Consider the following 20,206-nt stretch of genomic DNA (forward strand, 5'->3'; position numbering starts at 1 on the left):
CTCTGCGTTCTGCAACCTGAACTGCTGCAAACTATACTCAAAATGCAACATTCCGTGCACGGTGACCTCGTGAGCTTTCCTTTTATTTTGTGTACTGCACCGGTGTCAGTCATAAGTGACCACACTGACCATTGCACGACAAAAGCTACGTTTATATGAACCCGATGCGAGCGAGTCAAGTAAACAAAATGGGGCTGACCGAGCCCGACAGGACCGCATTTACATAAACTCCCTTATGACGAATCTGGACAGCGACAGCACACCACACGGTGTCAAGCTGAGACATCAATGCGTTCAAACTGTGCGTCCGGTTCCCACTGCCGTCTTCATAGGTTTCATCACTACGATGAGATTGCACTGCACAATGCTTGTCCTGGCTTTATCCAAATACTATTCCCACTAACAGCACCTAAATCACGACATTGCAGTGGTCCCGGAGAAGTCTCGGCGCTGGCAGGCCCAACCAGTCCCCGTTTACATGCATTCTGCAAACGGATCGGGCTGGGTCAACCTACCCCATGCAGTTGGGCTGACGGAGCCTGACTCAACACTTGTTCAGCCCAACCAGCTAGCGTTTACATGAACTCGACAGGCATATTCCAACCCAACAAGTCGACTCAAACCGCTTCTGTCAGGTTTATGTAAATGCCCTTAAGGACGAGAAAAATAGGGCGCGAATCGGCCTAGGTCGAGAGCATTGTGCAGCAGGAAGCATAACTGTTGCTGAATTGTGCTTTTGAACTTTTACTTACTTGAACAGAAATGTACTAAACACACACGCAACATTGATTTTAATGTAAATAATCCTAAAATTCTCAGTTTTACAAGCATGGGCACGAGAGTACTCCCTTCACCCGCCAAGAGAGATTGCCGATCTCCTTTGAAAAAAACTCCATTAAACTCCTTTAGCGGAAGGGTGACCGTGTTACACCGAGTGCTTCTCCCTCGAGATAAAGATGACGGAGGTGAAAGGATTTTGCGGGGCCCGTGTGACAGCGGTATAAGCAACATGTCAGTCATCCTGTGTAGATGGGTTTGCACAAGGTTTACCCTACGACCGACGGTAAGGAAAGGGCACGACGCTCCTAGACTCCGCAACGCACTAAGGTGCTACGGCAGGGTTCGTTCACTCTCCGACACGGTGCAGAGAAGGCTCCGCAGTCAGAGCGACAGTCACAGCAGTTGTGACAGTCACGACAGTCGTGCGACAGTCACGGAGCTTACGAGCCAAGGCTCACTGCAAGACCGATAGAGTACGCGCGCCCGCTGCGCTAGGGCTAACCGGGTAGCGGTCCGTCAAGCGCGAGAACAGTGGTCTCACGTAACCACCTCGTCGCGGGCCTGTGAGCACCTGCCGCAGAGAGAAAGCGCTCAGCAGACGAGAGCTCGGGTGGAGAGGGTGCCCAGGGGCTGCCGGGCGGGAGGCCAATCAGGGCGCGCCCCAGTGACGCATTCTCGCAGGGCAAGTCCAATCCCGGGGGGGAGAAGCACGGTTTCCGCAGGAAAGTAGGTCCGGCGCACTAGCCATGTCCGCCATGTTGCCATTACGGTGGTGGTTCCCGGAGATCGAGCTAAGCGCCACAAGCGAGCTGGGGGTTGAGACGCGGGAAGGCACCTCGATCCCCACATTCCCCTCTCCTAAAGACTGAGGCCAGCCTCCAAAGGTGGGTGACCGAGGCCAAGTGGCAAGGTTGACTCAGCCAAGGAGGGCTAAGCTAACGGGGCAAAGTCCAAGAGGGTGTCGTCTTCTTCAATTGGTACGAAGCCAGGGGCCTTGGCTACCAAAGTTCCGCACACCAAGAAGGCCTCACTGCCAGGAGGAAGGGTTGGCAGCCCAGGAAGGACGGGGCGGGGCAGCACTATGGGACAGCCAGCAAAGCTTGAGGACTGCCGGACAGGAGCAGCCAGTAACGTGCGAGGCGTGGCTGCCATTTTGGCCCAGCAGCCACCACGGAGGTCACAGGGCCCTCCGGATTGCGCGCTGACAGGAACGGCAGGCCGGGATGACTGGCAGCCAGGTTAGCATCGGCAACCGGAGTGACCATCCTCGGCCAGGGGTCAGCGTCTGACTGGGCGGACCAGCCGCAGTTAGTGGCAGCCAAGGCAGCAGGAGGAGAGGCGGCTCGAGTTCGGGGCCCCCAAGGCGGGAGTCAGTCATGGCAGAAGGACCAGGAGCAGCAGGCCTTGAGGTCAGCAGCAGACTGGCATGGTAGGACCAGGGACAGCTGGCTTCGTTGTCAGCAAGACTGAAGGTGCAGTGGAGCCTGGCGCAGGGAGAAGACTTGACGACACAAGGGAAAGGACAGGAAAGCCCCCCGGCATAGCCAGCGTGCCCAAGAAAGTTGCCCGCCTGGCTGACAGCCCCAAAGGGGCGTTTGCCAGGCTGAGGCTTGGGCAACACTATACTAGGCCACATGGGCCTGTCACTTGGGCTTCTATACTAGGCTACATGGGCTTCGATGTGCGCCCCCCCACCGTAGCTACATTTCTCCATTCACCGGCATGGTAGGGAATGAGGTCCAGCTACCTGCTAATGGGAGAAAGCTGACTAGGCACGTCAGAAGGCGGGTGCACACAAGAGGGTATATTAGGCCCAAACGGCCTGTCGCCGCTTCAATGTGCGCCTTTGCACCGTAGCTGTGTCTCTCCGTTCACCGGCGTGGTAGGGAATAAAGTCTGGCTACCAGCTGGTGGGAGAAAGCCTGCCTAGGTGCGTTTCCGCAGGTTGTACTGGTGGCGTGGCCTGGGGCCAGCCGTGTCACGGTTTGCCTGCGGTTTGCTGACTGCCTCCCCCTCTCCCCAGCTGTTGCTACAGGCAACGAAAGGCTTGAGGTCCGAGACGTGAACTGGACCGCCGACTGGTCTCCCTTGGGAGTCAGCCAGCTTGTATACCAGAGGGGACATTTTGGTCTCCACTCGGTACAGGCCGACAGGGAGGCAGAGATCCCTTTGGCGGCATCGCTCAAGACATGGTTGCGTCTGAAGACGAGATTGCCGACACCATAGTGCACGTCCCGATGTGACCGGTTGTATTGGGCTTTTTGTCCAGCTCGCGCTTTTGCCAGGTTGGAACGGACCAGGTCAAGGGCCGCGTCCATCCGTGAGCGCAGTTCCAACGCATAGCCGAAAAGGCCGGCTTTCGTGGCGCACGCTTTGCTGCCGGGCCGCAGAAAGCGGTCCATGGGGTTTCGCAGCTCTCTCCAGAAGTTGAGGAAAGCGGGCGTGTACCCGGTCGAACGGTTCACCGTGGACCACAAGGAGAAGCCCATCTCGTTAAGACAGACATCCCAATCCCTGTTTTGCTGGGCAAAGGCCACGAGCAAGGGCTTGAGGTTCCGATTAATCCGCTCTGTCGGGTTGGCCTGTGGGTGATACGTGGTTGTCTTGCGGTGCTTAATGCCAAAGGCAGCACACGCATCCACGAACACCTTGGCCGTGAAGTAGGACGCGTTGTCCGTTATCAGCTCCGCCGGAAAGCCGAAGCAGTTAAAGACCTCGGTCAACATGTCCCAGATTGCACGTGCCGATAACTTCCGAAGGGGAAAAAGTTCAACGCATTTTGTGAAGTGATCTTTAAAAGCCAGGAAAAAAACGTAGCCTCGCCGGCTTCTGGGAAAGGGTCCCATAATGTCACAGGCCGCGACTTGCCAGGGTAGCTGGCTGTCGATTGGCTGCACGAGCCCAGGGGGTTTGACTGCGCAAGGTTTCATACATTGGCACATGCGGCAGGAGCGGGCGTAGTGAAGAGCGTAACGCTTTATGCCTGGCCAGGTAGCGAAGCAGCACAACTTTTGGAAAGTCTTAAGGCCACTTGCATGTCCGGCCACCCGCGAGTCGTGGAAATAGCTCAGGGTGGCTTTCCTTAGACTGCGGGGTATCACCACCTTGAAAGACTCCTGGGGAGCCTCCTCAGATGGGATATAGCGCAGGAGAGCTTTATTGGCGTCGAGCAGATACGTATCCAACGTGCCCGCAGCAATACCAGCTGCGTTGCACTTGGCATCAACAGCAATACCAGCTGTCCGAGTGCGCCCGACGGCTTTGCCGCCCCGCTCCTCTTGGGAGCTCGGTTCTTTAGCCGGACAACGATTTCTATGTACAAAATGGACCGCTCTGCTGAGCCTTTAGCAGCTCTTGCCTGCTGAAGACGATACCAGCGGGAGTAATGGGGTTCACCGGGTATATATGTCCTCTCCTGAGGCTGGCAATCCGAGGATCGCTTCGACGTCGGGTGTCGCGCCTTTTGAGCCATTGGAGACACAGGCTCCGGCCTCTACTGAGTGCGTGAGGTTCGCAACTTTTGAGCCATTGGAGACCGAGGCTCCGGCTTCTAATTGGTGCAAATGCTCATGGGAGTGGCGGACGAAAGGATCAGACGCCGAAACGGGGGCTCACGACAAGGCGTCCGCCACCACGTTTGAACTCCCTTTCCAGTAGCACATAACAAGGTACCGCTGCCATGTCAACACCCAGCGCGCGAGGCAGCCCGATGGCTCACACAAGCGCTTAAGCTGGATTGTAGGTCTCCATGGCAAACGGCACGTATTTTAACGCCAACTTCCGGAGAGCAAAAAGGACCAACGGTCAGGTGGTCCGCTCAATGCGCGACCGACCCAAAGGGGCCAGTAACGGCAACGAGCAGAGCTGGGTTGCCACTTCGACAGGCTCATGAGGCCTCACACGACCGGCAGACGGATCGACGGCGGAGCAGGGTGGCTCACGCACGTCGAAACTGTCGCTCGGATGCACATGAGGCGAGCAGTAGTCGGAAGGAAAACATGGCGACATTGTCGGCTGAGCGAGGTGGCTCGCGCTCGATATTGCCTCCCAGCTGCGCTCGGGACAAGGAGAGGTCAGCGAACGGGTTTGCACCAACAGCGAGGCAGGGAGGCTCAGCTGCGGCGCACGGGATACCGAACTGCGCTCGGGACAAAGGAAGGCCAGCGAGTGAGCTTGTGGCTACAGCGGAGCGGGAAGCCTGCACCGCGGCGTATTTGTCCGAGAAAGGCGCTCGGGATAAAGGTAGGCACAGCGAGCGTATGCGTGCGAGCATCTAAGCGGGGTGGCCCCGATGCGATATGTTGGGCACTAAACTGCGCTCAGGACAAAGGCCGGCGAGCGAGTGTGCCAACACCTAAGCAGGGTGGCTCCGGTATGACACCAGCCTGTGCTCGGGGCAGGGAAAGGCCCGCGAACGAACCGGCAGAGCGGTGTGGCTCCGGCGCGGCGAACGACGCTCGGGACAAAGGGAGGCCGGCGAGCGTATTCGCACCGGCATCTAAGCGGGGTGGCTCCGACGCGGCACGTTGGGCACAACGCACTCGGGACAAAGGCCAGCGAGCGGAGACAACACGTCGGAGGGGCTGGTAGGCACCTGCTCCCGGCGCGTTTAAACAGTTGAGGAAACCCTTAACTGGTGCAGCTATAGGACTACCGTACACATCCGAGCGCTCGACATCACCTGGGGCGTTCCAAGGAAGGGATCGCTCCCGGCGGCCGAAAGCAGAGGGTCGTGAAGGCGAACCTACTTCGCACTATCGCTGTCGTCCGCTTTGAAGGACATTAAGTCCGTAGCCAGGGGGTCTAGCAGGAACGAGGGCCATGAAGGGGCCTGCTCTGATGCCATGCTGAAACCGCGTCGCCAGTTATGTGGAGATGGGTTTGCAGAAGGCTTACCGTAACTACGAGTGACGGTCAGGAAAGGGCACGATGCTCCTCTACTCCGCAACACACAAAGGCGCTACGGCAGGGTTCGTCGACTCTCCAACACGGCGCAGAGAAGGCTCCGGAGTCATATCGCCAACAAGCATGGGATTATTCACCCAAGATACAGCACAGTGCGACAGTCACGGCGCTTACGGGCCAAGGCTCACCACAAGTCCGATCAAGTACGCGCCCGGTGCGCTAGGGCTAACCGGGTAGCGGTCCGCCAAGCGCGAGAACGAGGAGTCGCTAGAACAGAGGTCTCACGTAAGCATCTCGTCGCGGGCTTCTGAGTATCTGCCGCGGCGAGGAAGCACTCAGCAGACGAGAGCTCGGGTGGAGAGGGTGCCCGGGGGCTGCCGGGCGGGAGGCCAATCAGGGCGCATCCCAGTGACGCGTTCTCGCGGGGCAAGTCCAATCCCGGAGGGGAGAAGCACGGTTTGCGCGGAAAAGTAGGTGCGGCGCGCTAGCCATGTCCGCCATGTTGCCGTTATGGCGGCGGTTCCCGGAGTTCAAGCTAAGCGCCATACGCGAGCTGGGGGACGAGGCGCGGGAAGGCACCTCGATCCCCACAATCCATACAGCATTTTGTGGGTGAGCGAGAGGAAGAGTATATTCCAAGAATTATCTGCTTGCAGCAGCCAACTTGGCACTTTATTAGAACCGATGCTGTAAAGAAGCAATGTTGTGAAGGAGGTGTGTGATCATGGCATGACGCCGAGGAATTAGAGCTCACATAGCTCACTCTTAACTCTTTCCGTACCGCGCGCATTAGGCATCGTTAGCCCATTATCGATGGTTATAAACGCCACTTTCGAGACCTTCTGCGCCGCACATGGACGCACTGTGCTATCGGACGTGAAGGAGGAGAACTATATTTTCGTTTTCCAAGAATTCTATTTTTATTGCAGTGCGGGGGAGATTTTTTAACGCGCTCCAAAGTTTCGCAATCGTCAAAGTAGAAAGCAAAAATGGCCACCCGCTATCGAATGGTTTGAAACGCCGGTTTCGAGACCTTCCGCACCAATCAAAGACATACTGCAACATTTGACGTGAAGGCGGAGAACAATATTTGTTTTCTAAGCAGTTTGCCTTTTTCTTACCTGACAGTAATTTGAGAATGCACTAGGAAGTTTCGCGATCGTCAAAGCAGAAAACAAAAATGGCGCGTGCTTTGAAAGATCGCAGATCTCGTGATTACACTGCGTCTGCAGCTGATTTTATCGATGAATCGAGCAGCAGCGAGTCTGAGGATGCTGCTTTTCCTTCAGACTTTGACTCCCAGAGCGACGACGACGCAAACGAGCCCGGATTATCAGCGGCCACAGCCTGGCATGCCCAACTGTAGTGCCTGCAGTTCTACATTTTTGTAACAGAATACCTGCTCAATTAAAAATTTATATTTTTTTTAGAGATAGTGCCTATTAGATGGCGACACATTTTGTATGTTTTTTTCGTAACATTTTTTCTTAGTAGATACAAGTGTGTGTTTACAAACTTGGGTCAATTTTATTCCATAATCTTCATTTTGTCAATTTTGTGCCTTTTTTATGACATGTATCTCATTAATTAATCTTCTATGCGTGAAAAGTGAATTCATTGTGCTTTTTGTTTATGTATTAATTACATAAAATATTGAGTGCAGTAATTCCTTTCGAAAAAAAAGAAAAGCCGGCGTAAGCTACAAAAAAAAAATTTCCGTAGCTTGCACTGAAGGCACAATGTTAAAGAGAGAGCACAGCTGACGGGCACCTAGCTAGTCTTGGCTTTTGGGCTAGGCTAAGCACTACCAAGTCATCCCCAGCATTTTCCGGAATTTACTGATTATTGATCGATTAGCTATTGATTGGCATTGATGAATGACTAAGCTTAAGTAGTCCCAACCATGTTTAGCTAGACTTTGCCAGGCTCAGCTTCGCTAGTTCACAGGGGTATGTGCCATTGCGCTTGGAGGGACCCTGTCTGCACTGCCGCCAGGATCGGCCCACATTTTTTCCGACGCATCACGGACTTACGGCCAGCTTAAACAGCTGCGCTGTTAAAACCACCTATTTTTCCCATGGTAGGGAAAGAGTTAATCAAACATAAACTGCTATGTTCGTTTTATAATATACAAGAAAACCTAATGCTGGGGGTGCGTCATCTCTGAAAAAACATAACACTGAAAGGGTTAAAACAACTGATCTGCAGCAGAGCCTGTGACAGGGCACTGATCCTGTTGTTTTTCTTGTATTTTAACCGTTTAGTGCTTTTTTCATTATTTTTTTTATGAACACATACCAACTCGCCAAACAACAAGCTTAATCTGCTACAGCTGACATGTTGCTTTCAAAGCACAGGTCATTTTGAGTATACATAGCTGCACTTAGCACAATCAGTAAAGCAGCAGCAGTTGCAGTGGGTGTTTCACACAACTGCAATACAAACCTTAAGAAATACCACTGTCTTGAACTTCTTTAAAATAAATTTCGTCCATTTACCGAGTGGACATGCACTTAGCTTTAATAATGAATACATTTATTATGGTAACATTAAAGAGGCTGAGAGGCAATGCATATGCACCAAGACAAGTTTAGAGATTTCAAAGTTACTCACATGAGTGCTGCTCCCCATTCAGGCTCACAATATTTTGAGAAGCATTTCCACTTATAATGCTCAGTGTGAAATTATCTCCTGAAAACATTGTGACTTTCATATCAAGGTACAACCCTGGTCCTTTGGATTTAATCACAAAATAGTAGGTTCCATTTGTCGCGCACGTAAAATGTTGATCATCAGCACTTGCATTTGCTGAATGGTCCGAACAGTTATATTTATCTGGAAAAAAAAAAAGTTATTTTCCCACAAACTGCAGCGTTCAGGCAACTTACACCTACAGTGATCACAACAGTGAAAACTAGAGCTTCTGAAGCTTTGTGCTGTTTCTCTTTCTTGACCACAAACAGCCATGATTAGCTGGTCAACCTGCGGTGGTTGCTTAGTGACTATGGTGTTGGGCTGCTAAGCACCAGGTCACGGGATCGAATCCTGGCCACGGCAGCTGCATTTTGATGGGGGCGAAATGCAAAAACACCCATGTACTTATATTTAGGTACACATTAAAGAACCCCAGGTGGTCAAAATTATTCCGGAGTCCCCCATTACGGCGTGCCTCATAATCAGATGACAGTTTTGGCACATAAAACCCCATAATTTTATTACCTGGCCTTGAACAACAGATGATATAAAGAAATAGAACCAAGCGAAGGGAATTGCTGCATTATACCAGCCCGTATCACTTACAGCTATGTTAATTTGGAACAAGCACATGTTGAAATGTATTTTGAACAGAAGCTTTTAAGCATGTGCAAGGTAATAGCCCACCTTGTGAAGATATTAATCCCCAAATGGATACTCTAGGTCTTAATTGTGTTGCTACAATTTCCCGCAAAGAGGCACTGATTTCTTCAGTTGCCTAGACACAAACATTTGGCCACAATGTATGACGTAATAGTTCAGCGGAAATCCGCTCGGTGGAGATAAGTAATTAAAGGGAAACTGAGACATCCACCCAAATGTAGCAATTTGCTACAATGGAAACCCAACCGGGTTCCTCGAAAGAAAGCCTCGCAGTTGAAGAAAAATTCGTCCTGGTCCGGGACTCGAACCCAGGACCACCGCCTTTCCGGGGCAGCCGCTCTACCATCTGAGCTAACCAGGCGGCTAGCAGATGGCAGGGCGAAGTCGAATTTGTCGACAACTCGAAGCAAAGGCAAGTGTATGACGTAATAGTTCAGCGGAAATCTGCTAGGTGGAGATAAGTAATTAAAGGGAAACTGAGACATCCACCCAAATGTAGCAATTTGCTACAATGGAAACCCAACCGGGTTCCTCAAAAGAAAGCCTCGCAGTTGAAGAAAAATTCGTCCTGGTCCGGGACTCGAACCCGGGACCACTGCCTTTCCGGGGCAGCCGCTCTGCCATCTGAGCTAACCAGGCGGCTAGCAGCTGGCAGGGCGAAGCCGAATTTGTTGACAACTCGAAGCAAAGGCAAGTGTATGACGTAATAGTTCAGCAGAAATCCGCTGATGATTATTACTATTAGAAATCCGCTGAAAAATCAGTTTCCCTTTAATTACTTATCTCCACCTAGCGGATTTCTGCTGAACTATTACGTCATACACTTGCCTTTGCTTTGAGTTGTCGACAAATTCGACTTCGCCCTGCCATCTGCTAGCCGCCTGGTTAGCTCAGATGGTAGAGCGGCTGCCCCGGAAAGGCGGCGGTCCCGGGTTCGAGTCCCGGACCAGGACGAATTTTTTTTCTCCAACTGCGAGGCTTTCTTTCAAGGAACCCGGTTGGGTTTCCATTGTAGCAAATTGCTACATTTGGGTGGATGTCTCAGTTTCCCTTTAATTACTTATCTCCACCTAGCGGATTTCCGCTGAACTATTACATCCTACACTTGCCTTTGCTTCGAGTTGTCGACCAATTCGACTTCGCCCTGCCATCTGCTAGCCGCCTGGTTAGCTCAGATGGTAGAGCGGCTGCCCCGGAAAGGCGGCGGTCCCGGGTTCGAGTCCCGGACCAGGACGAATTTTTTTTTCTCCAACTGCGAGGCTTTCTTTCAAGGAACCCGGTTGGGTTTCCATTGTAGCAAATTGCTACATTTGGGTGGATGTCTCAGTTTCCCTTTAATTACTTATCTCCACCTAGCGGATTTCCGCTGAACTATTACATCCTACACTTGCCTTTGCTTCGAGTTGTCGACAAATTCGACTTCGCCCTGCCATCTGCTAGCCACCTGGTTAGCTCAGATGGTAGAGCGGCTGCCCTGGGAAGGCGGTGGTCCTGGGTTCGAGTCCCGGACCAGGACGAATTTTTCTTCAACTGCGAGGCTTTCTTTCCAGGAACCCGGTTGGGTTTCCATTGTAGCAAATTGCTACATTTCGGTGGATGTCTCAGTTTCCCTTTAATTTGGCCACAATGTGGTGGTGGTTTGCGTTCTTGCGCTTCTTTTTTTCTGTATCTGACACATAGCCACATCAAGGTATCACAACTGCGACAGGGCCATGACACCCTCCCTTCAAAATAAATCATTCAACTAGAGTTCAAGATAATATCCACAAGTGTGTTGATCAGCACTAACACACAAAACACCCGGGAAGTGGGCAAAGACTATGCCAGCGCAACCTCATGAAATGCAGTACGATCACACAGGGCACTTCCTTGAGCAGAAGCTCCCATAACAAGGGGGTATAGTGGTTTTGCTGTGCAGAAGAATCTAAGGACAAGCCAATGCTTACAAAATCACATTGAGGTTTACATACACTGAGGCCCAGAATACCCAAATGGGTAACAAAAATTTTACTAACTTACGTAACGCTAACCAGTGCCTGCAAGTGACATTCCTGCCTTCTTTCATATCAAAGCCAAGAGCCCACAACATTTACAGCAGCCCCACCTCCTTTTTCTTTTGCTTCAGTTGTTTTCTTGCTGCATCACACATTTCTAGAGGCAGTTTTGCAGCTCTATCGACTACTGCAAATAATTGTGCCTGTATGCCTTCATTATCTGCCAAGAGGAAGAGAGGCTCCTGCAAGAAGGGTGCACTGGCTTCTGCTTGAATGTTGAGCTATTTTTGTGGCACACATCGAGGTGATACTTTGCAGACACTATCGTCACCATGTGATTTATGCACTGTGCTTACCTGTTTACAATGCTTTGAGGGATGCTTAATAACTAGTGATGAGACTGCAGAAGTTAGTTATCAATGTAAGATTTTTCCCAAAGAACAGAAGTGCTCTATACAAATATTTCAGAAATTTACTACAAAGTCTTATAGTTGAAAGAAAAAAAAGAAAAACAAAAGATCAGGCTAGATCTAACAACAAAACAGAACAAAAGCACACGCTATTAAATTGGTGTAAATAAGGCAAAACACTTACGGCGGCTGGCAAATGTCCCTCCAGAAATTGCTGCTAGTACCACAACTGTAAAAACAGATAATAAACCAGTTTTGAAACAGTACTAACATGCTATCATAAAAAAATAATCCTTAAAAATAGTGAATAAAGTTAAATTTGATTAATTTGGAACTTAGCGAACTGATTCGTACCAGTGTTGTGCCCGCAATCAGCTCATGCAGAACAAGCTTTACGCTTATTGTATCATGACTGTGCTATCTCTCCCATGACAAAAAATGCTGTGAAAATGCAGAAAACGCTGTGAACACATTCTGCACAAAGCCTGCATCATGCGGAGCAAACTGGGGCATGCAGGTGCCGCCATGCTGCACTCATGAGAAACAGAAAACCACACAAACTACTTTGGAAAGTAGTTTGTACGGTTTTCACCCCTCACCAGGCCCCATAAAAAATTTAGTTTATACGCTGGAAGTTGCAGGCCCTCTTGAGAGAATTCTACCGCAAGAATTCTTAATTAGTTTATTAACAGCCGAGACAGAAATATTTCAGTGCCACAAACCCATGATTACAGGAGGTGAGCCTAACCACAGACATACACTCTCTCCACTTGCCCCTCTAGCCTACGCAAGCGGAAATTTTCCCCTTGCATTCTCTCATACCAGAGCTCAAGGATCGCGTGACGCATATGCAGGGGTGGGACTGTCCAAAGTAACTTTGGTGCAATTTCTGGAGCAGGTCAAAATGCGTTTTGGAGCAGTTTGGAGCAGACAAAATAGCATTTTGGAGCAGCTTGGAGCAGACTAAATTTCATTTCAGAGCAGATAAAATTTCATATAGAAGCAGTCGAATTTGGAGCAGGCCAATCTGAATTTTGGTGAAATAATGGAATACAGCAGCGCACTTCGAAACCATGACGAGACACAGAATAAACCGACAGGAAGCTCGTGGTAGAAGCGAACTTTGTAGCTATAGCGTACTAGAGTATGGAATGGTGGGTTGAGCGGCGGCTCGGCCCATGCTTTCCTGTAAAGCCGGGAAGATCGGTTGTAGAACGATTAAACTATATATTCCCGTGCCTACACTCATGACGATAGCGGAAAATGTTCTCAGGTTATGTGGTCCAATCGACGCTGTAATGTAACTTCTGGGTCACCAAATGTCAGACAGAGAGCCACAATCAACCCTGGGCTGGTATAATGTAAAACTACTCCAATCTGTTTTTGTTGCGATAGCAATTACACTCAAGGCGCATTTCTGGCGTTGCCGTGATGTTTCATATAATGTCCAGGGGCGATAACATCGCCGCACACCGTATACTGTATGTGCGTATACTATATGAGCCGACGATGGCGGCTCAGTCTCGCGAGTGCGAGTGAGGAAAGCGGGGATGAAGCGCACCATCTTCCATCGCGTGCGAAGCACCGGGGGGAGAAGTCGTTCTACTCCGGCGGCTGCTGCGTATGGCGCGGCCGCACGGGCCCCGTCTTGAAAACGATCTGCGATAGGGACATAGTGCGAGTGCTGATAGCTTCGTGTGCGCTGTTTTTCGCCGCTTAGTTCGCGTTGAAGCGAGGCAGCAAGCACATAGGTGAATTCGCTCATTGCTGCTGGCGTGCTTGCTCAATCCAGCGTTCTCACAGCGATTTTCTGCGGTAATCGAGTGAGATGTGTTCCTGTTTGCTTGTGCGCGTGTGACACCATGCTTGTTAATTTGGTTAGTATGCCAATGCTTTTTATACAGCCAATAAAACTACTAGCCTTGCTTTGTATAGCTGTCCACTAATTTACTATCGCAATTGATGCTTCGCCTTTTGGGCGATACTGCGACTTTTTATTCCAAATCCGCCATTAGCCCTTTGTGATAGGTCAAAATGGCTCACGCATAACCCATATGGGCATAATAACAGATTGAAATAGTTTATGTTATACCGGCCTTGGGGACACGGACGCCAGCCCGCCTCACCCCCGCTGCAGCATGTGCTTCCGAAATATCTAGTTCGCTCGCAGCGCTCTCAGCCTGCTTTTTGTTGTTTTGCACCTCAGCTAGGGAGCGCTGCACCGCTCGGCCCACTCAACCGAATTTTAGCACACTCTCAACACAGCCCCCCTAGCCGTTCCGACAGCAGCGACAACAGCCGGCAGTGGCCGCGCAGTAAAAAGTATTGAAAATAATTAATAAGCATTAATGAAAAAGATAGAAGGTTATCAAACAAATTTTGAGATATGTATTTATGCTAAGAAGTTATTAGATAAAGCAATATATTTAAATAGGCCGAGAGGAGTAGGTGGAATATTCTATGATTACTTAAATGACGATAATTTTGAACAGGACTTTGCAACACAGAATCAAAATAATCTGCATATTTTTTTTTGAGAAATTTTAATATAAGCACAAGCATTAAATGCGCGCGCGCCGGCCGGAAGCGCCGAAAAGTCCATTGTTGTAAGTGCGAAAATTGTAAGAAACTCTGCAGGAGGGGCTGTCACGCGGTGTGCATAATGTGAATGGCTGCACTTTTTCGGAGAATGAACCCGCTCGCTATTCGCGGCCATTGCCGAAGCCGTTCTGGCGCAGCGTGGCGCAATTTTGGTCTATTTTCTGCGTTTGGCGCAGGAATTTGCGTCTGTATCAAAAATGTGCAATTGGCGCAGGAGTCCTATCCTTGCATATGTCACGGGCTCCGCCTTCCTTTCTTTTTGTTTTCTTACTGCACGGCGCACTTCCGCTGACGGTGTCGTGCACGAGCTGTTGCATTTGTCGCGTTTCGCGCAGCACATGATTTTGCAAGCTGTGCACAAGAACACCTGACTAGCGGTAGGCTACAAGTCAGTGCTACACGAACACTAAGACAGACACAAGCGGATCACAGAGCATGATCGCGCTGAACTGCTATAGAAAATGACATAGTTTAAGTGTCCGCACGCGCCGTGACTGCGCGACGTGGGAACAAGCAGATGAAACGGAAGTACATCTCTCTTGCTACGGTACAAAGTAAACCAAAAACAAGCAGATATTCAGTTTGCATGTTTTATTATTTCTCTAAACTTTATTCCTTTATTCAAGCAAATAACTGATGTTGCCTTGAATAATTCTCGAAGTCACGGGTCACCGAGAGTGACATCACAGCACGGCGATGTACATAGCACACTTGCGATATATATGTCCCTCTCTGGCTGGAAGCACAGCGCCCACAAGGAGAAGGGCAAAGAGCTTCCGGTTTCAAATTTCAGCTCTTTCCACGGCATGTAGCGATGTAATATTTAGTAGACACAATCGTTAGCACTCATTGTATGCACTGCACTTGCTCTTCATTTCTGAGGTTTTACGTGCCAAAACCAGTTCCGATTATGAGACACACCATAGTAGAGGGCTCCAGATTAATTTTAACGTGTACTACAGCGCAATCACACGGGGGTTTTTGCATTTCGCCTCTATCGAAATGCAGCCGCCGTGATCGGGATACGATCTTGCGACCTCGTGCTCGGCAGCGTTCCGCCTTAGCCACTGAGCCACCGTGGCGGGTCTCTTGTCAGCTCAAAAAGGCCACACCTGGTAAGGGGCTTTTTAAGTGTACAAACCACTAAACTAAAGCTGAAACGAAATTATTTTTAACAAGTTTCACTACACTGCAGCAGAATGTATACACGAACAAAAAGTCAAAAGAGAAAGGACAAAACAAAAGCTAATTTCTACAATGCGAGTACCTTTTTGTCATAAGATGATAGTCCAAACACACCTTATGCTACTCTTTTTCAAATCAAAAGGAAAAATAATAGGCAAAGGCTTGATCAAAAGCAATTCTTATCATCACTGCTGACATGAAAAAAGAAGCTGTAACAGACACCAATGAAACCATCCGTTCAGCGCATGATATGAATGTTAGAATATCAGAACTGAAAACCAAACAAAATATTCCACATGATGCACTTTGCCATGAACCCAGCATCAAGTCCATTAAAATACACCGCCTTAGGGACCAGCAAATTACTTAACAGTTGTGCATGAACATTTCGATCCTGTAAGGAACATTCTTCTGAACATAAACATCAATTTAGGGTACTCTGCGTAAACCCTTTAGCTCTTAAAGGGGCACTAAAGAGAAATATTAAGTCAACGTAAACTGTTATATAACCTTCCAAAATGCTCATAACAATTTTGTGCCAAGAAACGACTTAGTTGCAGAGAAAATTGGGACTGAAGAGGCCACAATCTTCCAATGCAATTCAAATTGCCCGCAATGAGTGAGGTAGTGTGACGAAGCATACGTCCTCACCACTGTTTGTCGGTGTCAGTGAGTAAAACAGTGCAGAAGAGTTTGTGTTATGGTTTCTTTTTTTTTTTTTTGGCATAAAACACGAAACGGTGGCCAGTAACTGAGCCAAGACAGTGCAGTTAGCTGCATTATCAAGACCCAAAACAAACTAAGCACTTATCGGGAACATGACTTGCTGATCATTTTCAAAGACTCGTCGCCATGGACCTTGTTGTCTGTTTCTTCGGATAACAATACTTTCGCTAGTGATGCTGTACTTCTTTTTCAGCGACTTCAGCTCACCTTATTACATGAATGCATTTTCTGTTGCTTGCAGTCAGCATGAGCTTTGTGAGCCAGCAGTACCAGCACAGCATGACATGATGCCAAAACTAACAAAACATGAGAGCACAGATGGTGTGGGGCTGAGCGAGAACACCCACATAATCAAGGGTAAATAAACGAGTTCTTTTTGAGAATCGAATAGAAGTGCACAAATAGAACTTTCTTCCATTTTAAAATGTATTGTACTGATCTTTTTATGATCCGTGGTTTACTACTAGAGACAAAATTATAACTAGGCATTGTGACATTATCGGGCTCGGTTGACTCCCAAATCGTGTCCTACACTTAGCTTATTTTCTCGCTTACTAAAGCTCTGTTCTTGGTAATATAGACGCCTTAGACGTTTGCGAGTATTAATCTATCACTTCAGCTTGATTTAATATTTGCCTGTAATGTTCCTTTACACATAATTAAAAAATTTCACATCTGTGTCAATCAATGTAACACCTCCTTGTGCATCTTGTCCTAGCCATGGCCATCCTACAGAGAATTGGTGGGTATTTTCAAACAGGCAAGCGACCTCACTGTTTCTACCTTCCCATGTGATGTCTTCTGCAATACCTTCACCACTGTTGTGCACAAATGTTTTCAGCAGTATACATTAAACACGGTAATCTGTTTGTCAAGCAAAAAAAAAAAAAAAACTGCACGGCATTAAATGTAGGTAGGGGTGAGTCAGTATTTGAAGTTTCGAGCACGAATTGAAAACTACACAGTAATTACTCGTTATTTTCGAATATTTAAGAATAACCACATATTTGCCACAACGAATTGTTAAAACCTGGTTAGTTTTCTCTGTGAGCTATACAAAGTACCACAAATTATCAGAAGTGAGTCAACAAAAGTGGCAATGCAAGCTCTGTTTTCAGTTTTGCGGTGGAAGACAATGTGATAATGTGCGATTTTCCCTTGTAGTCTGCCATTCAGTGCAGCGTTTAGTGTTAATGTAGTTTTTCCTTTTATGCTACAAACAGCAAAACTTTTTTTTTGCAACGGGCACCTTTACAGTTGTCTAGGGGAAATTGATCAAGAATTGTTCCACATCGAACAGAAATTACGTTCATCATACTGGGAATAATGAAAAAACCCCATTTAGTTAAACCTGCTGAACCGGCTTTATGTCTGCACTGAAAATTAAGCAAATATGTCACATAGCGCACCGGTTTTTGGTGCCCGACCACCAAGAAGTAACATTTTCACAGAGTGACTAGCGGATGAAATGCCTAAAATTTACGAAAAATCACTATTATATGCTCTCCCAGAAACGTATCAAGAGCAGTGTTGGCGGCATGTACAAGTCCTTCTGAACTTCTGTCAGCAACCATTTATTCAGCCTTTTGGTAGGTTATTCATACAGCAGCCATTCGTTCTAGGAAAGCTTGTTTGCCACCAGGATATAAAGTTGTTAAGAGGCTATCCATGGAGCCTTTTTAATAAAAATGAGTGATCTTGTGCTTAAAACCGACCATTTGTCACTAATAGGTGTCTTTTTGCACTAGACAGTACAGGCGTGGCACCTAATTATACTGAAATAAAAATTCCCGCTATAAATATACACGGCTGCGTTTGACTTCGATATTCAATACTTACTGTTCGTATTCGATTCATATTCGAAAAAGTTTATATTTGCCCACCTCTAAATGTAAGCAATTCTTCAGTTCCTGCTGAAAGCGTGGACAGTCTGCTGCAGATGCTGCATGTGTGCATATGCATGTCATAGGCCGAGGGAGTGGTGAATTACATGGTACAAAACAGTGCGAACGACACAGCAGAGAAAAAGAGGAACAGACAGGACGAGTGCTGTTATGTAACATGTACAACCTATAGCAACTCGCCCAGTTATCACTCCTAGTGAAGTATCTATTAAGAAAAGTTTAAATTTGAGTAAAGGCTGTTGGGCTGCATGGGAATGTGGAGGGGTAAGAAGAATGCAAAGAAGGCTGTGACACCCTGCGGGGCACATAAGAGATTATTTCGTATTTCGTTTACTTGGGAGAAAACAGGTGCAGTGAACTCTCCTAGTACCAGAGAAAACATACCTTACATGCACCTACCACATGCCAGCACTGTACTTTTCGGTGTTGCAAAAAAATATTCTATCCCCCCCACGCCCTTTGACTCAATTGACTTTAATAGACCATACACAAAACCAGCAAGTGCGCTTCTTCACACACCTCCTTGACGCAACCAAGATGGCGGACCTCGGGTTAGAATCGTAATAGAAGTATCAACATGCGGGTCAGTGACATTGCTGGCACCGTCCTTTCCCCGCACCATCCAAGGTTTCAAAGCGTGTCTCAGCTTTAACAGCGCTACTAGCAGGAATGCGGTCATCTTGGTCAGGAAAAGTTCACTCTGTGGCAATGTCTGCTTATGGACTTTTGCATATCATCTATTGCATGACCTGTTCTAGTGCAAAGGGTTAGAAATATAGCACAAACATTAAAAACTAAAAAAACTCCCTAAAAAGACCCACAATGCCCAGTAAGAAATTTTGGTTATACATGAAGCTGTGTATTGCCAATTAGGGAGCGCTAAACCACAATAATTTTCGAAAATGATTTGCTAATAAAAATGAAATATTGCAAGACGATGGTGCAAGGAGGCGAGCTACCCACCATGATGCCAAGGCTCTCTCCCTTTGCCTCAACAAGCATGTGCAAAAGGCACATTTTAAAGCGATAGCATTAAGGGCCCAGTGTCACAGAAAATCTGGTGTCGGTGTTGGCGATGGAAAAGTTTTCTGTGAGCGAACATTTTCGTATATATTTAGGTATATGTATATGCCACGCCTTGCTATATGACATGCAGTACGTGGAGGTTAAATTGCCACACCATTCTATCACTAAAGTTGCTCACACCTTGTCTTACATTCATGACAAAGTCATTCCTCAGAATTTTGACAATGACAGCCCACAAACGTCATGAAACAAAAGAATGACAGCACATACCTTTTATGTTAAATCTTCTCAAACTGAAATATTAAAAATGCAAAACAATCACAGAAACCTGAAAATGATCATTTTTTTGGCACGGCTGTGCACAACCTCTGGGATGGACCCACATAAGAGGCCGCGTTTCTACCAGAAAGCTTGCCTTCAAGCATAGTGTTCGCCACCAGCGTTTCGTGGTAAAAGCGTGAGAAGCAGTCATAGATCTTTTAATGCTATCACGTTCCACTCTTGAAGGCAAAGCTTGAGCGTCCTTCAACTTTTTCCCTGTCTTCCCCTTAAAGGTGCTTAGGAACCATGTGACATCTGCATCAAAACTTTCATATTTCTTTTTAGGCACATAAGTACCTCTTCGGCTACCTCCAGCATGTTTGGCAGCGTTCCTATGCAACACCTAAGCTGCTTTTTTTTAATTTTTTTTTTTACGGCTACACACAATGGTGCCATGCTGCCGAGCAGACTTCACATAATCAGGAATCCAAGCCATACCACTTCTAGTTCTATCCAACACTACATAGCTACTGCATTGCGAACGGGTTAAATTTGTGCTGAAATGGTATTTTATTTTTTTATACGGTACACAAAATTGAAAGAAGGAAGAACAGTGGATGTAGTAGGATTTGAACTCCTGTGGCAGGCATATTAGCAGATCCCAAGCAGTACATGTAAACAACTTGGCCATGGCCAAGCTTGCATCACCATCAATGGAATGGGGTTATACGAATAGTGCCTGTAAATGCTGTTATCTCAACACTGTGGCACCATTTTCCAGAGCGAACAATTACCAGCTTGTGCACCTTAGATGACTCCTGAAGGTGCGTTGTTGCTATTGGCACACCATCATGCTGAAGCAAAAGATTCTCATGACTGAAAATGTGGCCAATAAAAAAAAAAAAAAAAACAAAGAGAGCCGAAACGAAGTCTGACTGTTGTGCACATAAGAGACCTCAGGCCAGGGCATTCATAAGAAAGCAACACTAGCTCCAAGCTGAAAGCCATACCACTACAACACTATACAAGAAAACTTCAAACATCTTCAAACAAAATA

At 47.8% G+C, this 20,206-nt stretch overlaps 1 protein-coding gene and 1 non-coding gene across 3 annotated transcripts in view; one reads left to right on the plus strand and one right to left on the minus strand.

Annotated features, from left to right (window-relative positions):
* Nucleotides 1-20,206, minus strand: part of LOC119435935 (uncharacterized) — a 167,538-nt gene that overhangs the window by 116,077 nt on the left and 31,255 nt on the right. For both annotated transcript variants that reach the window (XM_049660887.1, XM_037702637.2), the window contains 2 exons: nt 11,631-11,675; nt 8,299-8,520 (listed from right to left, as the gene is read on the minus strand). In XM_049660887.1, coding sequence (XP_049516844.1) covers nt 8,299-8,398 — 100 coding nt within the window. In that variant the 5' untranslated portion in view covers nt 8,399-8,520; nt 11,631-11,675. The remainder of the gene's footprint in view (nt 1-8,298; nt 8,521-11,630; nt 11,676-20,206) is intronic.
* Nucleotides 10,485-10,558, plus strand: Trnap-ggg (transfer RNA proline (anticodon GGG)). Its single transcript has one exon. It is a non-coding gene; the product is annotated as a tRNA-Pro (tRNA).

The sequence above is a fragment of the Dermacentor silvarum genome, chromosome 1 (assembly GCF_013339745.2).
Source record: "Dermacentor silvarum isolate Dsil-2018 chromosome 1, BIME_Dsil_1.4, whole genome shotgun sequence".
Classification (NCBI taxonomy): domain Eukaryota; kingdom Metazoa; phylum Arthropoda; class Arachnida; order Ixodida; family Ixodidae; genus Dermacentor; species Dermacentor silvarum.